Raw genomic sequence first — 25,753 nt, forward strand, 5'->3', positions numbered from 1 at the left:
CCATAAAATGAGGTGCTGCATTTGGCCCTTTATCACTAACAGACTGTACATAAGATGTTAGAATCTTTCTATAGCAGTAAAATGCCATTTCATGGGCACACTTACCAGATGAATAAGAACCATCATTTTGTTCCCACTTTTGATGCAAATTTGCCATTCTCTTTCCTGCATTAACAGGTGTTATTAGTGATGCCTGGTAACTTTCTCATCAGATGTTTCTGTCCCACAGCAAATATGTTAATATGGTTTTGAAATTTTAAATACAGACAAAATATTGATATTAGAGAGAAAATGGACACCTGCATTAAGGAAAGACTACTTCAGTGCTGAGAGCATAGGTGGTATGACGAAACAGAGTTACATGACAGCTCCCATCAGCTGAGTCAGGGGCACTCAGTGAGTACATCTCTAGTGCTGCAAGGAGAGTAGCTCCAGCCAGGACCTAATTTCAGTCTGTAGACAAACAGTTGTTTCTGCCTAGCATGGCACAGCACAAAGCTCGTGAGACTACACTGCTTGCAAAACTGGACTTTGTGTCTCCGCATGACTCTGCCTCATACAGCATACTCAACTGTGGTTACACCTGAGATGTCTCTGTTATCCAGTTTAGTATGGGCATATTTTTGGCATTTTTGAGACCACTTGTTTACTTTGGCAGACCACAGAAGCAGTTTCACAGCAATAAAGCAGAGAAAGATGATTTTTCTGATTTGTCTTCACTTTCTAATAATGCTTCTGAAGTTGCATGAAATTTGCATGGAATTCTTGATTCAACAGCAAATTCAATCACCTTTCTGTGCAAATGACAGGGACAATGAAGCCATCACACTTCAAGCATAGCCATATAACAGCCTTTAACCATTACCTTAAGGCTTGTGACAGTGGTCTCAACCTTCTCTTCGAATGACTTGAAAGTTGGAGAATTCCTAAGAGAAGAAGAAAGTTGAAGCAAGTCAGTTGCAAACTTAAGGAGGTAATGTCACAATTTCATCAATTTTCACCAAGCAACAATGGACTAAATGAAGACTGGCTGGCAGCACAGACGTTCTCAGAAGGAAGAACCAGTGAACAGTGGCCTAAATCCTGCATTTCTATAGTTTTATCCATTTGTGTTTTTGCCATAGTGCAATTAACAATTTTTTTTCATCTGATGAGTAAGTTTATAATTAATATGATTAAAAAGATGGTTGTTCAAACTTTAACATTGCAGAGGCTATGATGAAGGAGATTAAAACTACATAGGAAGTGGGTCCCAAATGCCTTTGAGGAACCTTGCCTGTGCCTATGATTTTGTGACCTAGGTCTAACCTGTTTTTTTCAAAGATGTTAGGGAGACTGTGTTCCTAGTGTGCCTGTCTAACAAAGCTAAGCATTGCTTAGCTTTCACTTCCCATAGAAAAGAACACAGCTCTGGTTGTGGGAGAACTGTGAGCTGAACATATCTTAAAAAGAGCAACAGCTGTGATTTTCCTTCTTAAAGCATGTGGCATACCTGGTTTGCTAGCTTGCTTTACAACCTCATTCTTTTCTCCATGACTTGAAACATAGCTTCTCTCTAATTTTAAATGCATGCAACCGTTTTTGCATTTCTTCCTGCAGACAGAACACACTGACCACAACTATTATCTATCTCTTAATATTATGAACATAACATATATACTGTCCTAATGTTCTCAATTACAGCGCGCTTTGTACTTCATGATTAGTGAATAGTCTGCACCTCAGAAACTGCTGTCCTGCAGGCTTCCTCTTATACTTTCTTCACCACACAACACAAAACGATGCCAGGAACTACCTTTCCCTGTCAGGTGCCCATCCATACACTTTTGCCATCCACAGGGAATGGCAAACATATGTAGCAGCCTGTGGTTTACTCTGCAAAATGATGAAGCCAATGGCTGCTAAAACTTGCATGTTCCTGTTTACATGCACTGGGAACTTACCAAGAGCATGACAGTGACCTCTATTTCTGCAAGCACGTTTACATCATATCCCTCATCAGATTAGAGTTAAATTGGCTCTAATTTAAGGACAGGGCAAGCAGAAGCCAGTTGGAAAAATAATGCCTATTTACTTTTGGTTTCTGTTAAAGGGTCAAAGGGTCTCTGTTGAAGGGTCAAAAGGACCCTTTGAGAAATTGTTTTATGATTTCTGTTTGACCCATGGGTCACTCTGGTGAGTGTTTGCCTTAAACTATTCACCTGCTGAAGCTGAATGAATTAGCATCCATTGCGTGGTTAAGAGGTTTGTTTTCCCCATATGCTTGGCAGGGAGTCGAAATACTAATATATTTAGAGACTGGGAGGGTAAAAAGGAAGCTGGATCCTAATTTTATTGAAAACAGTAAGAGCTTTACTTGAAGAGACATTGATATTTGGCGACAGTCAAGTAAAGCATGATTATAGCCATTAAAATATGAAAGCACTCATAAAATCCCTGCATAGGAGCATGATCCAAAGCTGCTGGAGTGGAAAGCATCGCTGACATTAATGGGCTTTGGATAATATTCTAGAGACAGCAAAACAACTGAATTTCAGGTGCAGTAATACAAATCTGATAACACTCAACTACCCAAATACATCTCAGAAGTGCTCCATTTATCATTTATTCAAAAAGATCAAACAAGAGGTTAAGCAGTTAATACAATTAAAAGGAAAAAAAAAAAAGAAAGCCACAGATGGCCAGTCCTACAGACCTTATCTACGTGAATAACCTTAATTGACTGAAGTCATGTGACTAAAAAACTGCATGACTAGGATCAAGGTATGCAATTCCCCCTCATTACAATGCTGAACATCAACATCAAGTACAATATGGGTAGCGTATTACCTCATTGCAGGCATGCTTATGGAATGGCGAATAGAGTAACTGTGGGATGAAAGCAAAAGATAAGGAAAAAAAGTTGTGAAATCCAGTTTGCAAAACGATCACAACATACTGTTTTTATTATTTGAATATATCTATTTTTAAAGTTCACATAAAAATACTGGTACTCCACTCTCGAGGGCAACAGCTTGTCAAACTTACCTGTGAATTCCAGCTCACGTTCAGCACTGAAGATCTTGCCACCACACTCTCATGTCAAACTAAACTGCAGTTGCATAGGGCTCAAAGAACCATAAAGTTCCTGGCAATGTCCATTTAAAGGACACAGAACTAACCCCGCCATCTAACACAGACGTTCATGATATGACAGAGGAACAGAAAGCTACCTTCATGTTCCTCGGTCACAGACTATAAGCTGTGTGCTTGGTGAATACAGCACACCTCATGTCTGTGAGCCTGATCAGAGCTGGTTGGAAGCAGTAGGTAGGCAGGCAGCTGCCTGCCTCTGTTGCATGTACAATGCATATAAATGGACTGCACTAGCCACCAGTTTGTATAGCCTAACACAAGAGGTTTCTTCAACAGAAAACAAAGCCACTCAGCTGTAGAAGTTTCCTATCTCTTCTGGGATCACCAAGCATAGAAAGCACTCTTCTCCAAAGCTCTCGTCCACCTTTCCTTGCCACACTCTCTTCTTCCCTCCTCAGGCTTCCCAGCAGTGTGTGTATCAGGATGTTGGAAGGCAGATGACGGAGTCTCTACAACATTCAAAAAATCTCCTAATCCTCTTCTGCACCTCTACCCCTGCAACTGGCTTCCCATCCTAACCTCTTGACTTAACTCGCCACTTTCTTCTACCCGAGCCACCAAAGTCAAATCCGCTGTCCTAATTTCACTACTGCTGGGAAGTCTGTTCTGAATAATCTTTATTTGAAGTACAAGAACTCTCCATAACTACATTTACAACTGAAAATTATGAGTAAGTTGCACCCTACAAGAGTACAAGAGTGCTGTTTCCAAAATTCATGTGTGGCTACTTTCAGTGTTGAGTGACAGCCACAGATTGGTCTGATTCGAGCTGTTTCTGTCCCTTAAGAGCATTAAGGGACAGCAACATTTGGCTGCAATTAAGCAATGCATGATCATAACATTAAAAAATGGAGAGCTCTCATATAAACAGCACGTGCTTGTTCTGAATTATACAAATTCAGAGAGGCACTGTGTTGATAAATACACAACAACTTTTTTTTTTCCAGATTCAAGGTGGGGGAAGCTATTTGTCAAGAAGGTGGGGCAGTGAGATGTAAACGAACCATTTTTTGTTGTGTGCATTTCAAGCTTTTGCTAAACTCAGATGGACAGAAACTGACACCAGACAACACAAAGTTTTCACGTTCAATTTTTCACATCACATTTAAGATTTATGAAAGACTAGCCCAAACATTTCATGAGTGCAGATCTTTAAAAATTCTAGTTAATTGAAACAAGCATGCTTGTCATGTTAGTCTGGCAACACATGATGAACAGGCAGAAAATAAGAGTTTGGAAGTATTTCAGCATAGACTGCTCCTCTTCTAGCAGCAAAACATTTCAAATATGAAGCTCTGAATAAGATTATATTGTGCCAAATTAAATTTGCACAGCTGAGAGATGGCATGTGACAGACGATCTGAATACTAAGTGAATATTTTACTAAGTTCATCTTTTAATTTCCTTAAAAAGGTGAGGATGCAAGTTGTAAGAACAGTGACAATACATACAATGTTTTAATGGAAACTTATAATACTAAGCTTTTTTAAAGACATCCCTGTCTGTGATGGTGAAAGATTTCAGAGGCTCAGTGCAGCTGCAGAGGACAGAGATCTTTCATGACAAAAACTGCCAGATACTACATTTTGGCTTCATGTCAGAGTGAGATAGTAAGGTCAATCTATATACCACATTTTGAAGTTTTCTCAGTGAAGTAAAAGCCCTCATTAGGATGACACTTAGCTGAAGAGCGAAGTTTTTCTCAAACTGCCCCATGCACTGGCAGTACTACCAGGCCAGATGGACTGCAGGGACTGAGGGCTGTTCAGCCTCTCTGCTGGGTGTACTGACGTAAAGCCAAACTGCGTATAGAATCTCTCAGCATCCATAATTCATCATATGGTGAAGTGCTTTACAGCATCATTATAGTCAAGCTCCAAAAAATACAAATACCTTCTTTTTTTTAATTAGGTTAAGAATCAGTCTTACCACTGGAAATTTCCCCAGGGGTAAAGACTTTTAAGCGTCAGCACGTAGGCTTCATGACTAATATAATTTTGCTTTAGTGATGAGGTGGTAATTTTTTCTTTTAAATGGATTTTTATAAAACTGTACTGGCTGAATAGAAGTTTTGTGGTGTGCAGAGTTCCAACCTCTGACAGAAAACAACGGTTAGGAGAACGGTGTTACATATAAGCAGGTTTCCCCAAGAGCATCTTTTGAACGCATTCATTATTTGAATTTGAGACTAATCTACTCAAGAGCAAGGTAAACATACTCTAGCCACTTTGCCCAGTCCTTCCTTCATTGTACTCACCATGCTGTAAAAATGAGGCATTACACTTAGTAGCGTAGCAAATGCTTTTATCATACATAACGAAGTTGAAAGGAGAGAGTTTACTGTGTTACATTTCATAAAACACATCCTGTTAAATACAGAGGCAGTTTTTGAGGACAATAATGTGTCTTACCTAATTGAATGCGATCTTTGGTGGATGCACAAGAAAAGAAAAGCAAGAGTTAGAAGTATTATGAAAATGCAACAAAAAATTACATATGTATCTGTAGTATGCCAAACTGCCCAAAGAGAAAAATAAAATCATTTGCATTCAAATCTAGTTGCTGGAAATCACACTAGGCCGTAGATCAGTTCAGATTCCTTCAAGACAAGATTTTTCACACACTTCTTCACTACACACAGTCGTATACTCTCAGCTCAGCAATGAATGGAAGCTCTGTCTGCTAAACCATGTGTCCTCTTCATTAGATCAGATTTAATCAACGTTAGCCAGTTTCCCTCCCAAAGTCCTACCTTACCCTCATTAAGGAGGAAGTACAGGCTAACTGGAAATTTACATGTACATCAGTGAATGTCTTCCTCACTCCTCCCTCTATATTTTTTAATCATCTAAGTTGAGATAGATTTGGCAAAAAATAAAAAGCTTTTTAATTCCTAAAATTGCATTTTCTAAAATACTTCTTCCTTGTTTAAATTAATACTTGAAACACTCTGACACTGTTTTCCACCTCACATGAAACTTAATGAAGGTAGCAGCACTGGGACAGTCACACTGATATGCAATATCTAAAGGATGTCATTAAGGTGCCGAAGTCACGAAATGAGGCAGACAGCCTCTCCTTCATCAGTGTATTATTGATGTAGCCTTAATTAATGCCCACTTCAAGGCAACACCTGCCTCACGCAGTGAGCCAGATAGGTGGCACACGCTTAATGAACATCTCTCCAATAGTTATTCCTCACATCCTTTTCCAGTGTGTGGTGTGATGCATTATTTACTGCACACTACTCACACTGTGCTCTGAAGAAAAGCAAGGATTTATTCACGGTTATTTACAGGGCTCATCACCATGTATACATGCACTTCTCATACACATATGGATTTATCTCCACAACACGTTTCTGCTTTGAGCAGCTTCAGCAGTATTGTTACCAGTCATAACCTCCTTCTACTACCTGCTGCCTCCCAGTACCAGCCACCCCCTGCTCCATGCTAACACAGATATCTGCACAGCCAGGTGATAAGGGAATCTGTACTACTGCAGAGCTCTAAAAATCAGCTTGACTGGAGGGGCAAGTGACAGTAGAAATGAGAGAAAACAGCTGTTTCACCTGTCACCAAAAGAAATACTTATGAAATTATATTTTCAAATAAGATAATATCAACATCTCCTTTAGAGGGGATATTAAGAGACACTGAGGTTTAAGGATGATAGCTTGGTGTATGACAGCTACAATGTTTCAGGGAATTTTGCTCTCAGTGACTTCAGCAACGGTTCTTGAGTGTCCAGAACACCCCTAGGTGATGGAAATGCACAAAGAGAATGCACAGCAAGCATCCTCTCCCACAGCACTAACAGGTTAATGATTTCTGAGCCATCTCCAACAGATATTGGCCTAACCTGCTTCTACAAACATCCAATGAGAGAGAGTTCACAGCCTTCAGAAGTAACCTGTGCCACTGTTCAGTTTTATAGCTGAATGCTTTCCTGAACTTGCACATAAAACTTACTACGTTACTACATTATCCCTCTTCTTTCTTTATTCAGTCCCATTTTTCTGTATTCACATACTGTTACTGGCTGTATTTTCTGAAGCTCTGAATATCACTGTGATATTCTCCACGTTTCTTCCAGTTCATGTGCACACCCTGCACAGCCCTGAATACTCCAGCTTAGACCTTATCTGAACTGAGCAGAGCAAAGCAGTCCTCCCCCAGATCTTATAGGCAACACTCCCATGGAGGTTGGAATTAAGCTTGTAGTAGCAGAAGTAGCATGACAACATTGAATCATGCCACATTTGTGAGCCACTAGCCTGGCATGTGTTAGGCCCTTATCTGCAGAGCCACTATCAGCTGGATGGTCTGTACACCTCTGTGTTTTTTTGCCCTCTGTCAGTACAGCACCTTACTTTCCTTCATCAGTTTTTATTTCAGCATTTCATTTTGAATCCTACTCCTGCTGTCTAAAGTTGCCTGCGTTCCCTCCCACTGCAGCCATCTTGGGGTTAAGTGCATACACGATGCCATCACCTAAACTAGTAGTAAAGTGATGAAGAGCAATGGACTCATGTCAGATGCCTGCAAAATCCTGTATTATGCTGAGACCAATTCCTTGAATGTAGTTTTCCATTCCCTATGCCCTCTTCCTGCTAAAACAGTAACACTATCCTGTGCTTCCACTCCATCCTCTACTACAGGTGGTGCCAGTTCAAAATAATCTTCTTGACAAACCTTTTTTTGTGTTTGTCATTGTGTTGTCTTCTAGATGCTTAGAAGGCAAAAGGTTAATGCTTTCCTCCTGTATCTGGTTTACATTTCCCAGAACTTCCCTTGTCCCTTTCTTGAGGGATGAACTTTGCTTTCCTCCACCTCTCTGGGACCTCTTGTGCTTTCCCTGCTGGCTCCAGTCTTCTCTGAGAGGCACATTCATCTGCCTCATTCACACCACCAAGCTCTCCCTGCCTGCCCTCTGTCTCTTTCCACACATGCCTTTCAGCTCCTGGCAGGACTGAGGAATTATATTACCTTCACTCATTTACAGAGTTTGCTTATCCCAGACAATGAATTTGAAAGAGGTCTGCGTGATCATGTAATTAAAGAGAATGTATGGGACAACTGAATGAAGGATGTATAAGCAGTATAGCTGCTGACATCCTAATTTGCATGTATACCTTTGTTAGATTAATCTTTAAAATGCATTTACTTGGATAGTAATGTAAGTGGTAGTGTACACATAGTAGTAATGTATGTAGTTTCCTTACTTTGTAGTTTCATTATTTATTTTTCTTCTTTAAAACAAAACAAACAAACAAAAAAACAAAAAATAAAAACAGAAATTCTCCCACTTGGTATGACGACTTGTTTCTAGATAGGCCATAAGCAGATCTGAAACTCTTGGATCTGCACAGACAGCTGTGGAGCAGTCCATTAGTATTGCAGGGCAAGATCCCAAGTTCTCCATTATATAAAGGAGCTGGGGATAAAGACCCTCAGCCACATGTCGTATCTGCTCAACATGGCAAGAGACATGCTGAAATGTAATAACATGTTGAAACGTGTAACCTCTGTTTCTTAGAGATCTAGCTCCACATTACTACCCTGCGAGTGACCTGGGACTCCTCTCTTCTTGTTTGCCTTCCTTCTCCATGTCAGAAAATGTTAACAGAGATTATAAGAGCTGGGAGTGGAAGGCAAGAAAAAAAAATGATGGCATCAGGATAACTGTAAGCTCTTTCAAAACCGTCACCACCCCGGCAGGGGTAAAGGCCAAACACACCAGACCTCCCAACATATGGGGAATTATGATGATCATCTGGATTTCAGAAAGCAGCTTCAAGTATCCATTCTGAACAGCAGCAGAACAGGGATTTGCATCTGGACACCACTGGTGAGCATCAGCCTTAATGTCTAAACAATAGAATTAAGCCAGAGTCTGATGTGTGTTTAAACCAGCATTTAGGGAAGGGGCCATGATAATCCTTATGCGTGATCACTGAGATAAAAACATATGGATTAGCAACAAGGCAAACAATGAAACAAAGGACGCATGCCTCCTTACAGCTTATTCCTCCAACCATGGCAAGCGCTGGAGTGGGAGAAGAGTAGAATTTAAACACAGCCATTTATGTGGTAACATTTACAGTGTGACCCCTCGCAGAACTGTACCTGCTCCAAGATCTTATACCAGTTTCATTACTGGGGTAAACATACAAAGTATTACTCCAGATTTAGGGTTTTCAGCAGATGTAGAATGCCCAATTCATGCCGTGCTTTATGTAACTAGGGGACACTGGCTACACCACCTGCTTCTTCATTGCCATGTGCCAAGAAAACTCTCCTACCCGAAAACAGCATGCTTCCACAAAAAATGGCAGTGCTAGTAAGTTTGTATCTTCCTGAAAAATGTTTGAAGATACTCATTTTGATCAAAGAAAGCTACTAGAAACAAGCTTCTCAATTAATTGAAACATTTATGGACTTAGCTTCTACTTAGAGCCCTTGGCTAAAGGGCTAATGGGTTAAATACCACCCATCTGCTTTCCATGTGCGAATCAGAAGCGTGATCACCATGGGGATAGGGGCTGGCACTGATACATAGGTGAAAGAAAGCAGCCATTAATTAAGGGAAATATTAAAGGAAAGATGTCATTTATTACAGTGAAGACATTTCTGCCTTGGGAGAAATCTCACATGCTATGCAAAGCACAAGTGATATGACCTGAGAAGTACTAAATTGTTAGTCATCCTTCCCTCCACCATCAAAAACCAGTGTTCTAGGTATTTGCACACCAACTCTTCGATCACTGCTGTAGGATCCAAAGCGATGAAGCAGTATGATGATCTGTTCACTGAGCACTGACCTTGTCTTCCTTACATGAGGAAGTGTTAGAAAGAGCAGAAGAGAAAACAGAATAGATGTATGCCACATGCTGCACAAACTTCTCATTGTGAATTTCTCAAAAATACACAATACAACTGTAAAAGGGAAGGCGGTAAGAATAAGCAAAGGCATAAAAAAGAATTGTGAAAACAAATCATGCAGCTGGAACCTCAGCCTGGAAAGAGGGAACTGAACAACAGGATAAAATCTCGGGAAATAGCGAATGACATTGAAGGACAGCAGTAGGACTACATTCAGTATTTCTTATAATAGAAGAGCCAGAAGGCATCAAAGGAAAAACCAAGTAGATCCAAAATAGGGAATGAATGAACAAATGAACACACCTCACACACCTCTTTATCACATAACTATCTGTTAATCTGGAGGAACATGAGGTGTTATGAATGTCAAAAGCTCATGCAAGTCAAACAAATAAATAGTAAATTTATGAAAAACAACCTGTCAAAGACTCTTAAATGAAAGCTTCCATCTCTGTTTCAGTGAATTTTCAGCTTAGATTGCTGGATGCCAAACAAATGTACCAGGAAAATGTAATTGCATGCCATTTTACTCTTATAACCTTTCCGAGGCATATACTATCAATATATATCTAGCTTTATTAAGTCAAAAAGTTCTTAGCTTATGTTCATAAGCTGGTTGTTAAGTCACTCACTAGATTTCTGTTTTAAACTGTAATGTGGAAAAAGACACTGTAAAGCAGACCATACCATGATGAAGTTTTTCCTTTTTTCACCTGCAACTAGAAAAACAGCAATAATTCTGCACAGGGTGTGTTAACTGTATGTAAAAGGCAGATACAACTCTAAAGATTTCTGAAGATTCAAATTAAAAATGAGAGTGGTAAAAAATCCATTTGTATTAAAAAACAATAAAGTATTTGAAATACTGTAAAATGAATTCACACAGTGAAAATCACCAAAAAGTGAACATATACCATTATTGTTAATAAATGAGACCCTAATTCTGCAGCTTGGACAGTATATTGTAGTTATTCAAGTCCATTTATTTCATCACAAAACATAAACTCCCTGAAACACCTGAGAAGCAATTCTATAATGCTGCTATTAAGCTGAAAACTTAAGTGGTGGTTTGCTGAGTACAATTTCTTCATTTATGCTTCCATTTTGAGGAATTTTAAGTTGAACACTTTTAAAGATACACCAACATATACAGCTCAGCATTTAAGTTGTACTTAAATGGGAATTATTACCCTCTATTCCTGTCATTTTCATTTATTTATTTATTTTTTTAATGCAACACAACCACAGAATAAAATTTGCTTGCTATTTTAGGAGGCCTGGACTACCAGAGTGAATGAAGCTCAAGGGCAATAGTCAAATACCTTTCGGATTAGTAAAACATTAAAAGTTGAAAACACCTAGAAACAAATATATGGAAAGTATGCAGATAGTGGGAAACAGATAAAATAAAAAATAAAAAAATAAAGAAAAAGAAAAGACAAGGGAGTAAGAATTTGCTAACTAATAAAGCCTGCCTTCAGAATGTGGCACTACTTTTGTTTTATCTTTTGTACACTTGAAAGAGATGATATAAAATAGTCTGAAATGTTTTTTCTTTTTTAATTTATCTTTCCAGGAACAGCTCCAAGGCAAGCTTGTTTTCTTCAGATGATCTTTGTCTCCAGAATCCATGTATGAATAAAACTGGGTTAATAAAGATCTAACTGCAGTATTTAGTCCCATTTTATTGGTATATTTCCTTGAGCTTGCAAAGCTGTTCCAAAAAGAATTTTTATTTATTTAAAAATAGGACTCAATTAAAATTACATTTTCATTCATCATTTTCCCCTTTTTTGGTTCAGAACTATTAATGTTATAAAATACTTCAATTACCAACTATTTGAAAGCTTAGAACACTAATGTAGGTGGAAAAGAAAGGCTGGGGAGAAAAAACATAACAATTCTGTCAAAGAAAGAACAGAGAAGCAGCAGATCCTTGTACCTCATATCTCCGAACTTCTTGCTGATGGCAGTTCCTACATTGCTGATAGCTGCTGTTGCTTTATGTCCTGCATGGCTCAGGGTCTCATGTGTTTTCTTGTAACTAGAAACAAAAACAAAGAACAGAAATAATGATAAGTTTAAAAAAGAGAGGCTAGAATCCCCTGCAATTATTTTTCCTTATTTCTGCATCTTAAGGTCCCACCCATCAAAAATTTAAGAAAAATAGTAACTGTAACACAAATCAAATTACAAAGATGTCCACTTCTGCACAGCTTTGTAAGTGCAGTCTAATCCTAATGTGAGCAAAGCACTCTTCAGAACAATCCTTCACTGTCTGTCCTCCTTGAAGATAACATCTTCCAAAAGGTTAAAAGCAGAATGTCATGATTTGTTGAATACTAGTTTGATACAATTTCTGTAAATTTACATCAAATAACCATTCTGTCAGCAGACAATGACTTTCTGGCACAACCTGCGGTCTAAAGCACAGAAAGAATCAGCTAACATACGTGCTCTTCCATGCATACATACAAATTAGATACATTTCAAAGATGCACTTCAAAATTATTTATTGGTATTTCAAATTAGACAACATTGATCAAATCTGTTTCCATATGCTACAACTCTACCTTTTTATTTTTTAAATGTAAAGGAAGAAGGTTTTAGGAAAGAAAAAAAAAGATGAAAACAATCTAGACAGTGAATGCATATTCTAAATAGCATCGATCACTGATCCCTTTTTGACGTTATTCATTTCACGTGTAGCATACACATTCAAACACAGAATCATCTTAATTTACTGATTTGGACTATATGCTCTGATCACACAGATCCTTCAGTATAGTTATGTTCTCAGAGTAATCAATAAGCTTTTCTGTACAGATGCTTTTTTTTGCTCAATAAACTAACTCTGAATGTGTCAGAGACCTCCTTCCAAGGAAATCATCTGGCACTGGGAGCAGTGACGCAGACAAGTTCATAATTAGAAGTACTGGCCTAGTAAGAGAAGGAGAGCATATTACAATCAGCCTTGTATCCTGTGGTGTGCCTTGGCAGACAAGGACTGCAGAAACGATCATGAAAAATTCAGAAGTACAACTCCTTTGGTCCTATTTCTCCTTTGAACAAGTTCTGTAAGATTGCAAATGTGTACCAAAATACACCAGAGATTAATACAAAAATCCCACTGCCTAATTCTTGCAACAGTAACAGAGTATTTTCTTCTAACTTTTAGATATATGAATGCAATATAACTTGGTAGAGATAAGAGGAGAAATAAGAAAAGATTAACATTTGCTATTGGGCACATCACATTTTATGTCAGGTCCTTTTAGCCCTGGTAGTACCTACAGCTGGAAGTCCGACGATGAGGCCTCTGCTGTACAAACCATGGGCTAGAAGCAGATGCCAGGTAATGCTTTACTCTCTGTGACAGAATTCTATCAACATTTTTTTTCCTCAGCACAAATACTCTGATTTTATGATCCTAACCCCCCAAAAACCTTGAAGACTGCCTAACAAGTTCTAAAACTGCCAAGCAAAATGTGTCCGTCTGTGAGGGTGTTCTTCTCTGTCTCCACTGACTAGGATGGCAGTTTAAAGGAGGCAGCTGAGGGTACCAGATCTCCAGAAACCTGGAGTTGGTTGGATATCTTGAATTAATCTCAACCACTAAATGGCAAGAAAGGCTAAAACACTGCAAAAGTAACAGAGGGAGCACAAAGTGTAATTAGAAAGGAAGAAGCGCTGGTTATGCCCATTTTCTGTCTTTTTCAACTGCAGAGCACAGACAAGACCTAAGAGATGTTTTTTACTGGGTGTCCTTTCTCCTCTGCCCTGCCATTTATCACAGGACAAAGCAAGGTTGCAATGCTCTTATTTCACTGAGGCCTCATTCTCTAGCTTGACTAGTTAAATCTCTGTCCTTTTTCTTGCTGTCATTGGACACACTCTCATCTCAGAGTGCAATGAGACCCTAAAATAGGTGTTGATGATACCTCACTCAAACTACAAACGTAAGTGTTGCCTATGAGAATAATAATAATAAAAAAAAAAAACAAACACAAAACTTTCCATTACCTGCTAGCTTATACATGCATATGGGCATTTGTTAAAATGCCCACGTTATTGCTTACATGTCTTTAGACATCTTCTTAAAGAAGAAGTTTCTAAGTCTATTCAGCACAATTCTGTTGATGACAAAAATGAAGGCCAAAATTTGACTTCCAGGTCTGAAAGGTCCTTGGTAGCAGGGCAAAGCTCGTTTCATCTACACTCCATCCAGTCTGGTCACAACACCTGTAACCAAACTCACCTAGCCTTGTCACAGACTTCAGGATGACAGTTGGCTCAGCTAGTTCTATGAGAAGACAGGCAAGAGGGAGCATGGATCTTTCTGCAAATTACTGTGTTGATATTCAGTTCAAATCTTAAGCCCATTAAGATTAAGAAATGTTCAATCCAAATCTTAACCATCAGACAAATTTTTATGAAGTTGAACTCTTACCCTAAGTTGCATTTGCAGAAGTAGATCCACCCCCAACACTTCCCTTCCCCTGCCACCTCCCCAACCTTCTAGGGGGGCTCAGAGTTGGAAATCAGAAAACACCACAGGGATGCTCTGAGAACTGAGACCATAATAAGGATTAGAATATTGTCAAGATCAGTGTCCCATTAGCCATACAAAAGTATATGCAAATATATATATATATATATTTGCATATATATATATACTATATATATATATATATATATGTATTCCACATATATATATATATATGTTTAATGAAGTTGATAATCATGTAAAAATTTATATAGGAACAAACACTATTTAAGTAGAGGCTGATTGTACATAGTGAAGTTTTTTGCAGCCTTCATTCTGAGTTTTTGTTGTTGTTCAATACACTTCATAGTTCATTTTATGCAAGGGCATGCTTAGCTTTATGAGATGGTATCTCCATGTCCTGCCTTTGTGCTGCAGGTTCTTCACACCACATAAAACCATTAAGAGAATAGTCCCAAATGTCCCCACACAACAGACAGACATCACTTCAACTGGGAAACAGTGGATCCCCTTACGTGGTTCTGAACATTACTTTGGTCAGAATACACCTTCTGGGAATTGGCTAAAATGACTCTGATTTGTGTTTTCCCTGTAAAACCCCTAAATGCAATGTCCTCCCCAGTATTTTTACCAGCAAGAAAGACCGGGAGACTGCATTTATGTTTCTAATACTTTTGATGTTACACAACAGCGTAAATCCAGATAAGACTGTTATGCAACTGGTCTTTTTTCAGCATCAACTTGCAAAAATGACCTTTGGCATGCCTCCCCCCACCAGCAACACTGAAGAACAGCTTTAAGGAACAAAATGAACACAGGTAAAAATGCTGTGCAACTTGTAATGCCTGCCAGCAGAGACAACAAATAACTAGCATCTTGGTAGACCTTGCAGATAACTAGCTTAAAAATCAACACGCCATCCCTGCCTCTCCACCATTACTCGTATTACTATGTCTTCTTCATAAATTAATGACCTTTCCAGAGTACACTGCCTCACTACATTTAGTTATACTCCGTATTGACACATAGCACAGCATTTTGGTTCAGATATTTTTATTATAATTGTACTGTATTTACAGCATTCATTCAATACCTTCCCCTTGTTACCTCCCTGTTATCAGTGACCTCCAACATATCCTTTCTGATCTCTGGGAACCTTGTCAATTGCACATAATATCAATAACCTGAGCCAGCAATTCTCATATTTGCAGGTAACACACAGCAGTTTGTAGTTTTAACACATTGAACAGCTTACATAATTTTCAGAAGCATCTAAGTGTAGAAATTATGTTTGTTATTCCAGTTAAGAACTACTGAAATTCATTCCTGGGAAAAAAGTGTTGTAAGAATGTCTTTTCTCAAGGCCTCCTGCCAACACCAACTGCTCTGATGTGCCAAGTGATGTACAATACCTTCAGATTCTCATCCTTTTGGCACCCGTTAGTGGCAAACATTAGGCAAGTACTGATCACTGAGCTCATCAGGACAGGTGAAAGCATCTCAATAGTCAGCCATTGGCTAAAATAAGGTTTGTGACCCTGAACCACAATGCAAAAAGGCTCCAGCAGGAATTGGAACTCCATGAATTTAGGGCACAGAGGTTCCAGAAATACCACCAGTGTGGCACATTTTACACAAATACATCATCAGGCTCCATTCCTTTCTTTCTAACAGTCATACAATGTCACCACCATGGTCGTGAGTTTTAAAGGATTATGCCAGATGCCCAGTAGCATTAGTAAAAGCAGAAACAGGCTAACTTGGTACAAGAGACTCTTGATTTAGGCAGTTAGAGTAGGAATGTCTGCTCTGTTTTTGTGGCATCTAAACATATTCTATAGCACAGGAAAATTAGTTATAGTGACTAACAAGGATCCAGGTTCATGCTTTTCATTTAGCACTTCCTAATACCTACAGTGTATTTTGTAGACAAAAAAAGGTTTAAACAGATATGGTATATGTGAATTGCTGGCACAACTGTAAAATTGTAAATCAAACTCATTGTCATTTCAAATATTATCTTTTTCAGATGACTTTCAAGTAAAAAATGTATCCGTTGACTTTGATTATTTATTTATTTATTTTTTAAAAACAAGGAATTCCTTTTAAGAAAGAAAATGTCTATAAAACCAATATTATTAGAAATTATCATAAAATACATTGACATAACACAGTTATATTCTGACAATATGCTCTCCTCAACACATTTAAAAGAAGCTTTTAAGAGAACTCACATCTCTAGTATCATTATGTACACTGTTGACAAAACAGATTTGCAGCATATTTTGACTGCATTTTTACCTGACAGCTTTGTATATAGCATTTAGGTTGTATTATCTTATGACAACCAAGTCTCACTGCCTCATTTTTTACAGCCACTTAAAGCAAATTAAGGAAGATTATTACTTCTCATATTAGCTTTTACGAAATGGTGTTTCATATAAAATACAGCCAAACAACAGACGTATAGAGAGGTCAGGGAACTGGATTTTTAAATGACCAACATCATCTGCAGGATAAGACAGGATAATCATATTGTATGCTATTTGATCTCAGCTCAGTACAGAGCTGCCCTTTACATGGCAGAGTTAAATCTAACCTTCCGTCATAAGCACAATACACGGTCTACTGACAGAAGTAGGCTACAAAGATAATATTCGTATTTTGCATGGCAAGCTGCGTATTTGACCTATTACAGTGAATAATAAAGATTTTAAAATCAGCTTCTGTAAAATATGACAACACATACAGCTAATTAGCATATCTTCACTAAGCGTTGTTCTTCTCCATCAATGCTTGCTTGCAAAATTAATCAATTTGTGAAACCCACTTCTATTATAGAGATTACATTAGATGCAATAAAATGCAAACAATTAGCAACAAAACCATATTGTAGAGCAGAGCCTGGTGGCACAAGTCATGTCCCATGGAGCTTGCTTCTTTTTACTTTTCAAACTAGTCAGCTTAAGAATGATATTTTCTGGAATCAACGTAAAGCATCTAACTCTCTGTGGAACTCTCTACTAGAAAAATCTTTTTCTGCTAATTTTCTGTGAAAGCAAAGCTCAGTGTTAATTAAATTATTCTAATGCTCAAATGAAATAAATGTGTATGTGATAACATATACTTAAAACATACTCTACGAGCATTCATATTCCCAAATTCACTCTGAAGTGTCTACTTTCTTTAATTTATCACATGAAATTCATTCCAACTTCAAAAACAACAACAGATGTATTTTATAGACATTCTTTCTTTTCCTAGATACACTGAGAATTGAAACTGTGCTGGCACCTGGTTGAGTGTGTATGCCTAAACCAGCCAAAGGAACTACGCCCCAGGTAGTTCCTCTTGCACAGAGAGAGGAAGGGCAGAGCTGAGGGAACCGACCCACTGCAGGTCACAGGGGACCTGCCTCAAGCCAGAAATCTGCATGCAGCACAGAAGATTTGGCTGTTCAGCAGGCTGGAGAAGAGTCAGGAAAGATTCCAGGCAACGATGACAAATATTCTGCGCTGTCCTGCACTGTAGTCTTCAAAACCATGGAAAACACTAGGGATACAACTGTGAAAGGCATTACTTGTGTGGTGTAGCATAGAATGAGAGAAAAACAAGCAGTTCTGATACAGTTAATACTTGGTTAGAAAAGCCATAATATGTTGGTTTAAGCACAGATGAGCTTAGGACATTCCAGGACAAAATTTCACAGTTTATCACACCTTAAATTGCACCAGTAATACCGTCTGTGGGCTCTGTACTGTAAACTACATCAAAAAAGAGAAAAAAAAAAAAAGAAAAAAAAAACCTGCAGATTAAACGTATCTCTGCCTCCCTTTTCCTTTCTTCTCATTTTGTTTCTCTTTTTTTTTTTTTCTTCTCATCTCTCCATTTTCATTCACTCCCCTTGCTTTATTTTTTCTACCCCTTTTTCCCTTGACCTTCCCTTTCCTTCCCTTGACCCTGGATATTTTAAATCCTGGTCATTCCAGAGATTCCAGTTTACAGTTGGACCTCCTCTTCTTTTAGAGAGATATAAAATTTACAGATATCTGCAATACATGTGTATACGTTTTCTGGGTCAAAACCATAATCAGATTGGATTTTTCTCTGAGAAGCTAACATTACATTTAATGATCTGTTCCAGATCACCTGAAGTCATTATGGAATTTCCATTAGATGAAGCTTCTGGTGTAAACAAATGGCCATATATTTTTCAGGAATGGGACAATGAGAATAGACTATGTTAACTTGCTGAAGTCCTTTCTCCAACCTTACTTTCCATTATGGCTCCCTTCCAACTTCAAGGCCATAGGTATATGTAGAAAAGTGGCCAAAAAAAGAACATCTTTGAAAAAGGCACGAACATTGAATGGCCTGACCCAAAAGACACCAAAAAATACTGGAAGTTAAAGGCTCTCTTTACTTCCATACAGTTCACACCCACACACAGGTAATGCGCTTGCTAAAGCCAACACGCCTATTTCTTCACTTACACAACCAGTGCATTTACTTGCAAATTTAGAGAAGAAAATGTCAAAAGGTGATTACATATTGCAATGAACAGAAACACCCACATTTCCATTACTACCACTCATAACAAGCATGTGTGTGGGAACACAGTATACCAAGTTCTTAAAAGTCACAGTAGGCCTGTGGCTGCCCACAAATTATAGCCAACTTCCTGAGAAGATTCTGATCCTCTGGCACACTTTGCTATATATTTAATGTTATATTAGTGGAGACTCCAAGTACTGTAGATTTCAAGTCCAAAACGCATGCAGTTAACTATTACTTTCTATTTTCTCATCACCTGGCAGAACTTTGAATTACAAAACACGAGTTCCCACTATTTGTGGAAATCCATACAATTGTCCTCAGGTTCCCTACCAGCAGAACTAAGCTTGCGCATGGAGTTTTCAGTGAGTAGCTGAAGACGAGATCCTTACTCTGTTTCAGTAGGGAAAGGCCAATTTAAAAATAAGAAAAAGGTTCCTCACAGTAAGGGTGATTAAACACTGGAATAGGTTGCCCTGAGAGGCTGTAGAGCCTCCAGCTGTGGATATATTCAGAACTTGACTGGATATAGGGATATAGTCCTGAGCACCCTGTTCTAGTTCACTGTGCTCTGAGAGGGGGAGTTGGACTAAATCTTTATACTTTGACTTTGTAAATATTTAACCTAATTTTGTACAGGATCACAGAATAGTTGAGGTTTGAGGCAGTCATCTTACCTGTATGCACTACACAGTGAAAATCTGAAGTACCGAAGACTAGAAAGCACTGTGAAACCTTTATTGAAGCACCACCAATAAAAAAAAGATTTAGCTAAGTGAACACACTGTATTTAGGTTAGATAAAACCTTTCCTTTGTAGCAGGATGTTAATTAGAAAAGCTCAATTGTGGTCTCTAACTATCACTGCAAAGATATTTTTAATGATTCCTTAAGCTAAAATAAATAACCTGGAAATCTACCAACATTATCCTGCTTCTAGCATCTAAATAAATGAATTACCTATGTTTAAAATGTAAATAAAAACCTGAATTGCTTGAAGTTAACACAATATCCACCCACCTCTATTCACTGAAAACCTGATCTTTAAAAAGGCGTGTGTGGGAAATCATACCAGCTGAGCCTGCTACCTTCCCTAACATGCGTTATACTAAATATCAGCGCATTGATGAATGGCAGAGGAAATGAACAAGGAGCATGAAAAATTTATTATGATTCTGGTCAACATCATAAGTGAATGACTTCCATGTGTATTTCACACAAGATTGAAAAATGCAAACATTACAAACAACATTTGTAACAAAGATTTTCTTTGTTTTTCTCTAAAGCTGGCTAAAAACCCTGGGTCAATACAGAAGAAGCTGCACATTACTTTTGGTAATACAATGCAAATACAATGTCTTACCAGAAGTGGTTAGAATTGCTTTTGGATACGCCAAAGCATGCATTAATGACAAGGAAACAGACTTTGTGCAGAACCGTATGTTGAGCCTGCCATAATCTTGAATGAAGGACATCAGCCTACTTGACCTCAAGTTGTCTCCCCTTTTCATGAAAACTTTTTTTTTCCCCTTTTTTAGTCATAACAGAATTCTTTAATGATAATTTCTGACGTACATACGTAACACTATGTTAACTTTTAAACTACCTGGCCAACCTTTTAAATTGTAAATGCTTAAAAATAGTCAGGATCTCAAGTTTATATTCAGTTATATTCAGTCATTCCAGGTGGCATCCATCCTTTGAGTTAGGTACTGAGTCTCTAAGTCCACTTTAGCCCTAAGAATACATCCCTAAATAGAGGGCTTTAAAGAAGTATTAATACTATTGGCGGGAAAAAAAAAAAAAAAAAAAAAAAAAGTGCCTAATTGTTCCTTGTGGGTTTGAAAAGCTCTCCATTAAAGAAAAGTGGTTTTAATTTCTATAAAAACATAGCAACTACAAAACCCAGTAAGATTCAGTGAAAGCAAAACTAGACTCCTTAAAACCACATCTCTTCAGAATTTAAAATGACTAATTGTGGATTTAGAAGCCTAAAATAAAAGAATGTAAATATTTTGAACTTTTATTTTTTAAAGCAAGCTTTTCAACCTTAGTAAGTCAGAGAATATTGGTGAGTAACACTACCCCATTACTATTTTGGTGTAACAACAATGAATCACCTCTATTACTTAACACATCCGTTCTCAAGAATGCTGAACTACCATGACTTATACAGTAAGTGTCAGCCAGAATTATAGAGCAGTTGGACTATGGATAATAGGACTTTCAAGGGCACATATGAACTCCTGCTGCTCAGTCCTAAATGTTGGTGGTCTTGAGGTGGTCACTGACCACCTAATGGCTTGCTGTTTCTAAAGCTCATCTTAAAGAGTAGCAAATACCATACTAATAAAGTATTAAAGTCACTTTATCCTTCTGTAAAATGTCAACACTGTGAAAGGAAAATGAAAAGTTGTCTTGGAATTTGGTAAAAAAAAAAAATCAATTTAAAGTAAAATATTTTGATTTTGAAACTTTGCTATCTGCTAAATCATATTTAATGTCACTGCACCTGCTCTGCACTGTTTCTTCAGGTCCTGTGGGACTGCTCCATCATGGGAGATGCCACTGCCCTACCTGCCTTGCTGTTCACTCCCAGCTCACCTCTGGTGTGAAGCAACTCACTCTTTCTTCTCCCTAAGAATCTCAAATCCAGTTGTCAATTGCGAAAAAAATAAAAACAAGTACCTTTTCAGACAGCAATTCATGAAAGTTAAGTTCTTCTTTCTACCAATGTTGTTATTAATTTGGACAAAAAAGTTTTAGAGGAATATAGAATATGGTGTTTTCACATTTTCGAAGATCAGTACTGGCTGAGACCAACGCCTCAGTAGTTATGATGGATTTCTTGTATCTTTGGAACTCACAGTTTTATTTGCCATCTCTCTCAGTGATGCTCTATTTCTCAATCAGCTTTAACATAAGTGACACAGAACAGAAATTGTTTGAAACTTAGAAAAAACACTACTTATTCCAGGCTCAAACATTTTTGTGGTAGATTCAGGACAGGTCTTATCATTATTTCCATATGTGTATTTTTAACTCCTTCTTTAACCTAGACAAAAGGTTTGTGCTAAGAGTTCTTATGCAACTCAAATAACATCCCTCCCCAGCTTCCTCACCCAAGATTTCAGACTTTTTTCAAATGCACCTTCCTGGAAGGCAGTAACTGGGTTAGACTAGAGACTGCCACAGTATAATTGGTCTTGTTCTAGAAGAAAAAAAATCAAGTTAAAAGCATTTCAACATCAGCAGTGGACTAACAATTCACATTTCTACATTACCTTTCACCCTGGGAACCTAAAGCTGCTTACACATACGAGTTTCATTGAACTCTTGTGGACTAGTTACCCACTCTGTACAGTGGTAAGCCAAGGCTGGGATACGCAACTTGCCAAAGACCACAATGCTAGCAAATAACAAAAAAAATGATGTGCATAGGACTTAAGAAAACCTCAAAGATAGCACAGTTACCCCAAAACCTTTTTTGTTGTTTCTTTTGCACAGACAAAACCAGGAATTCAACGGTCATACATCAGCTGATTCTGTCAGTTGTTCCTTAGAATTCAGATGATGGTACTATTTTTTTTAATGGTTGCTAATATTTTAGTAGTCTTTCTTTTATGTTGTCTGTCTTGGAAGTTCAAAATATATAACACACTGAGATAAAGAAGTATTCTTTCTCTCCTTAGTAAGGACTCTGTAGGAACATGTCATGGGACATGCAGATGACCTTCTCAGTTCCATGACAGCTTCAGTTACTGTGATTTTGCAAGGGTGAGGTGTGACACAGTAGCAAAGCATGTTGCTGCTGTGGAAGGCTTTTTTTCAAGTCTCTTTGGTCTGAGAAGCCTGAAGGATTTGTTCCTGTCATCTACCCCTTTTGGCAGGTATTCCTATTGATACATTTCATACCAGGGCTCATCAAGGCAATACCCACAACATGCTACACAACACATCACAAGGAATTTGTGCAGTCTGTACTCACGCAGAAGTTGTCTGCATGTCATGCCAGCTTTTGCTAAAGTTCTGCTTCAGTTCATTCATCAGGCTTATGCCAAGCTTTTGTTTAATTTCAACCAGGTGCTTTTCTTTGGCTGCTAATACTTGCCGCAAAGTTGAAATTTCATCCTCTAGCTGAGAGAAACAAAGAGGAAGGAGAAAGGAAAGAAATGTTAGCCTTTTCTCACGGCAAAATAAACACAGATTATGCTAGGAGATTAAATGAATTTTGCGCAAACATGCTTTTTTTTTGTAGATGCCTAGAGAGGCAGATAGATTCAAGTACTTGTGTAGATCACAAGTGTCCAGAACAAGTTTGGCACTACTGCTCTAAGTAACTTACTCTAACTGTGCCACCCACGTGCACTACTGTACCCATGCACCTGTTAAGACAGAAATAATTCTCCAGTCCGGAATTCATTATTCAGCAACTTGACCAAGATCTGCCTTAGGAGCATCAGGAATCTCAAACATCAGCCTATCATTCACAAACGGAATGGGAATCAGCAGGACAAAAGAAGACTGGATAATTCAGGTAGCTATTTCTCTTTGAATGCACAGGCTTTTAACTTCAAATGTGCATTTTTCTAGTCTTGCACTTATGTAAAAATTGATACAAATTCTTAGGAGCAGGTTAAAAAAATCATATCATACCATATGAGTTAAGAGTATCATGAGTATCATATGTTTTATCCCTATAGCTTAGGCCTTACATACTTGAAAATTAAATTGAAAATATATAGCAGGCAGACTGTTAACAAGAAGAAACAGGCACTACTTGAAGTATAGAATCGTTTAAAAAACACAGCAAATTAATATTTTCAGAGCTCATAGTCATTAACCTAACCATGTAAATTCAAGTTGTAACGATGACATTCAACCCAAACAATTCTCCATGCAGTGGATGTTATTTCAATCATGTTTAAAACAAAATTGAGCTTTAGCATGGCAATAACCAGAACACTTGACTAAGAAGAGGGACCACTGAAACAGTCAGCTATTGACTCAGGATGCCTATCACTTGGACAGCACTCCTGAAAGCACAGGTGTGAATTCTCCTAAGCCAATTGTACAAGCAGCACTCAGAGGTACTGGAGTTAACAAGGGTAAGTGACATGAGAGCAGCTGCCTTTCACTTCAGGTTTGTAAGTTCCCTTACCAACTGTGCTCCTTCCTCCATGTGTTAATAGGATAACATATGGTAACGTGTCTGATTACCTTATGTTAAGTTCCCTGGAATGACAGTTTTCCTGTGATTTAACTCCATAGGCTGCAGGGAATGAATGAGGCAAGCAGCAGTAAAATCAGTTGTGACCTCCAGGGCTATGTTTAGGATGTCAATACCAGCATTATTTTTATCTCACACACTCATGCATTCTGTTTCCCTGTAAAACTGGCTGCAAACTCATTGTTCTTTGAAAAATCTCACCCTTTAATCCACCAGCTATCAGCTTCTCCTTTGTCACTACCTGCTATCTAAATTATTCAAGAAGCTCAGGAAAATTAAGCAGCAAGACTATGAACACAAAGCAAAATCATGACCTCAGCAAAGCAGATAGCAGCATACACCAAGTCTTGTGAGGCCAATACTTCACTGATAGAATACCAAACAACCCAAAATTGCTTTATTCTTTCCCCATATCCTTTATGCTGCATTATATCCCTAACCTGCAAATAAAATGCTGTCAAGAAGGCAGCATGAGTTTCTATTCTATGAGGATAACTGGTACAATTCTTACAGGAAGGAGAAATCACAAGTTTCAGCACACCTAAGATGGCAGTTGGCAACTCCCTTTATTTGTTTCTCACAAGTTTGCCTGAATAACATTGTTAAAGAATTTAACATTAATGCTTTCCATTTGGGGTAGCACTAGGCTGATCACTAGGTACCTGGATATATAAACATTCAAAGGTTTCTATTAAAATGTCCTTCCATCTGTTCACTTGAACAGACACACAAAGCTGTAAAGCCCTAATCAAGCATTAACCCTGTGCTCAATGGAGAGACTGTGAATGTTTTTGACTGTGTTAAAGATAACAAATTATTTTTCTGTAGAGATTAGAGACTGGTTTAAAACCGACAAAGCCCTCCTCAAGTTCCATCATTTTAAACTAATAGTGGACACAAGGCCTGAAGTGCTCAGATATTAGTGATTGAAAACAGGAGTAGGTAGAAAGGATTAGGGAGTTACAGTGGGATCTTGAAAGCATTTAAGCAGGTTACAAACTTAACTCTCATGAAAGTCAGGAATCACTTTTTTTGAAAAGTCCTTACTATAAATGCAGGTTGTATTATGAAAATAGCGCTTAAGTCAACAGAAACACAAGCTTCAAGTCCTTATGCTTCCCTTCTTTCTAAGTGCAACAGTCAGAAGGATACAGATGCATCCTATGGGGACTATGTTCCCTTCTCCCTTTTTGTGGTCTTAAGAAACACAGTTAATAACTGTTTTTCCTTTCCTGTATTATTGTATTGATCGTGCATAAAAACAGAGTTGACCACCTAAGAAATTACAGTTCCCATGGGTAGCTGACATGTAAATCACACAAAGGTGTGATCTCAGGAATAGATCTACAAAAACAGACATCTCTCTGAAATCTGGGACTGGCTAATAATATAGAAGGAAGATGGTAAATTCCAGCAAAGAAACACAAGAAAACATTTTCTTTTG

At 38.1% G+C, this 25,753-nt stretch overlaps 1 protein-coding gene across 2 annotated transcripts in view; it reads right to left on the bottom strand.

Annotated features, from left to right (window-relative positions):
• Nucleotides 1-25,753, bottom strand: part of TPD52L1 (TPD52 like 1) — a 55,195-nt gene that overhangs the window by 5,097 nt on the left and 24,345 nt on the right. Inside the window, exons 3-7 of one of the 2 annotated variants that reach the window (XM_068677533.1) lie at nt 23,068-23,216; nt 11,962-12,063; nt 5,547-5,561; nt 2,830-2,868; nt 866-926 (exon numbers count right to left, since the gene is read on the bottom strand). In XM_068677533.1, the coding sequence (XP_068533634.1) occupies nt 866-926; nt 2,830-2,868; nt 5,547-5,561; nt 11,962-12,063; nt 23,068-23,216 (366 nt within the window). The remainder of the gene's footprint in view (nt 1-865; nt 927-2,829; nt 2,869-5,546; nt 5,562-11,961; nt 12,064-23,067; nt 23,217-25,753) is intronic. The other variant, XM_068677534.1, reaches the window with a different exon arrangement.

The sequence above is a fragment of the Anas acuta genome, chromosome 3 (genome assembly GCF_963932015.1).
Source record: "Anas acuta chromosome 3, bAnaAcu1.1, whole genome shotgun sequence".
Lineage (NCBI taxonomy): Eukaryota > Metazoa > Chordata > Aves > Anseriformes > Anatidae > Anas > Anas acuta.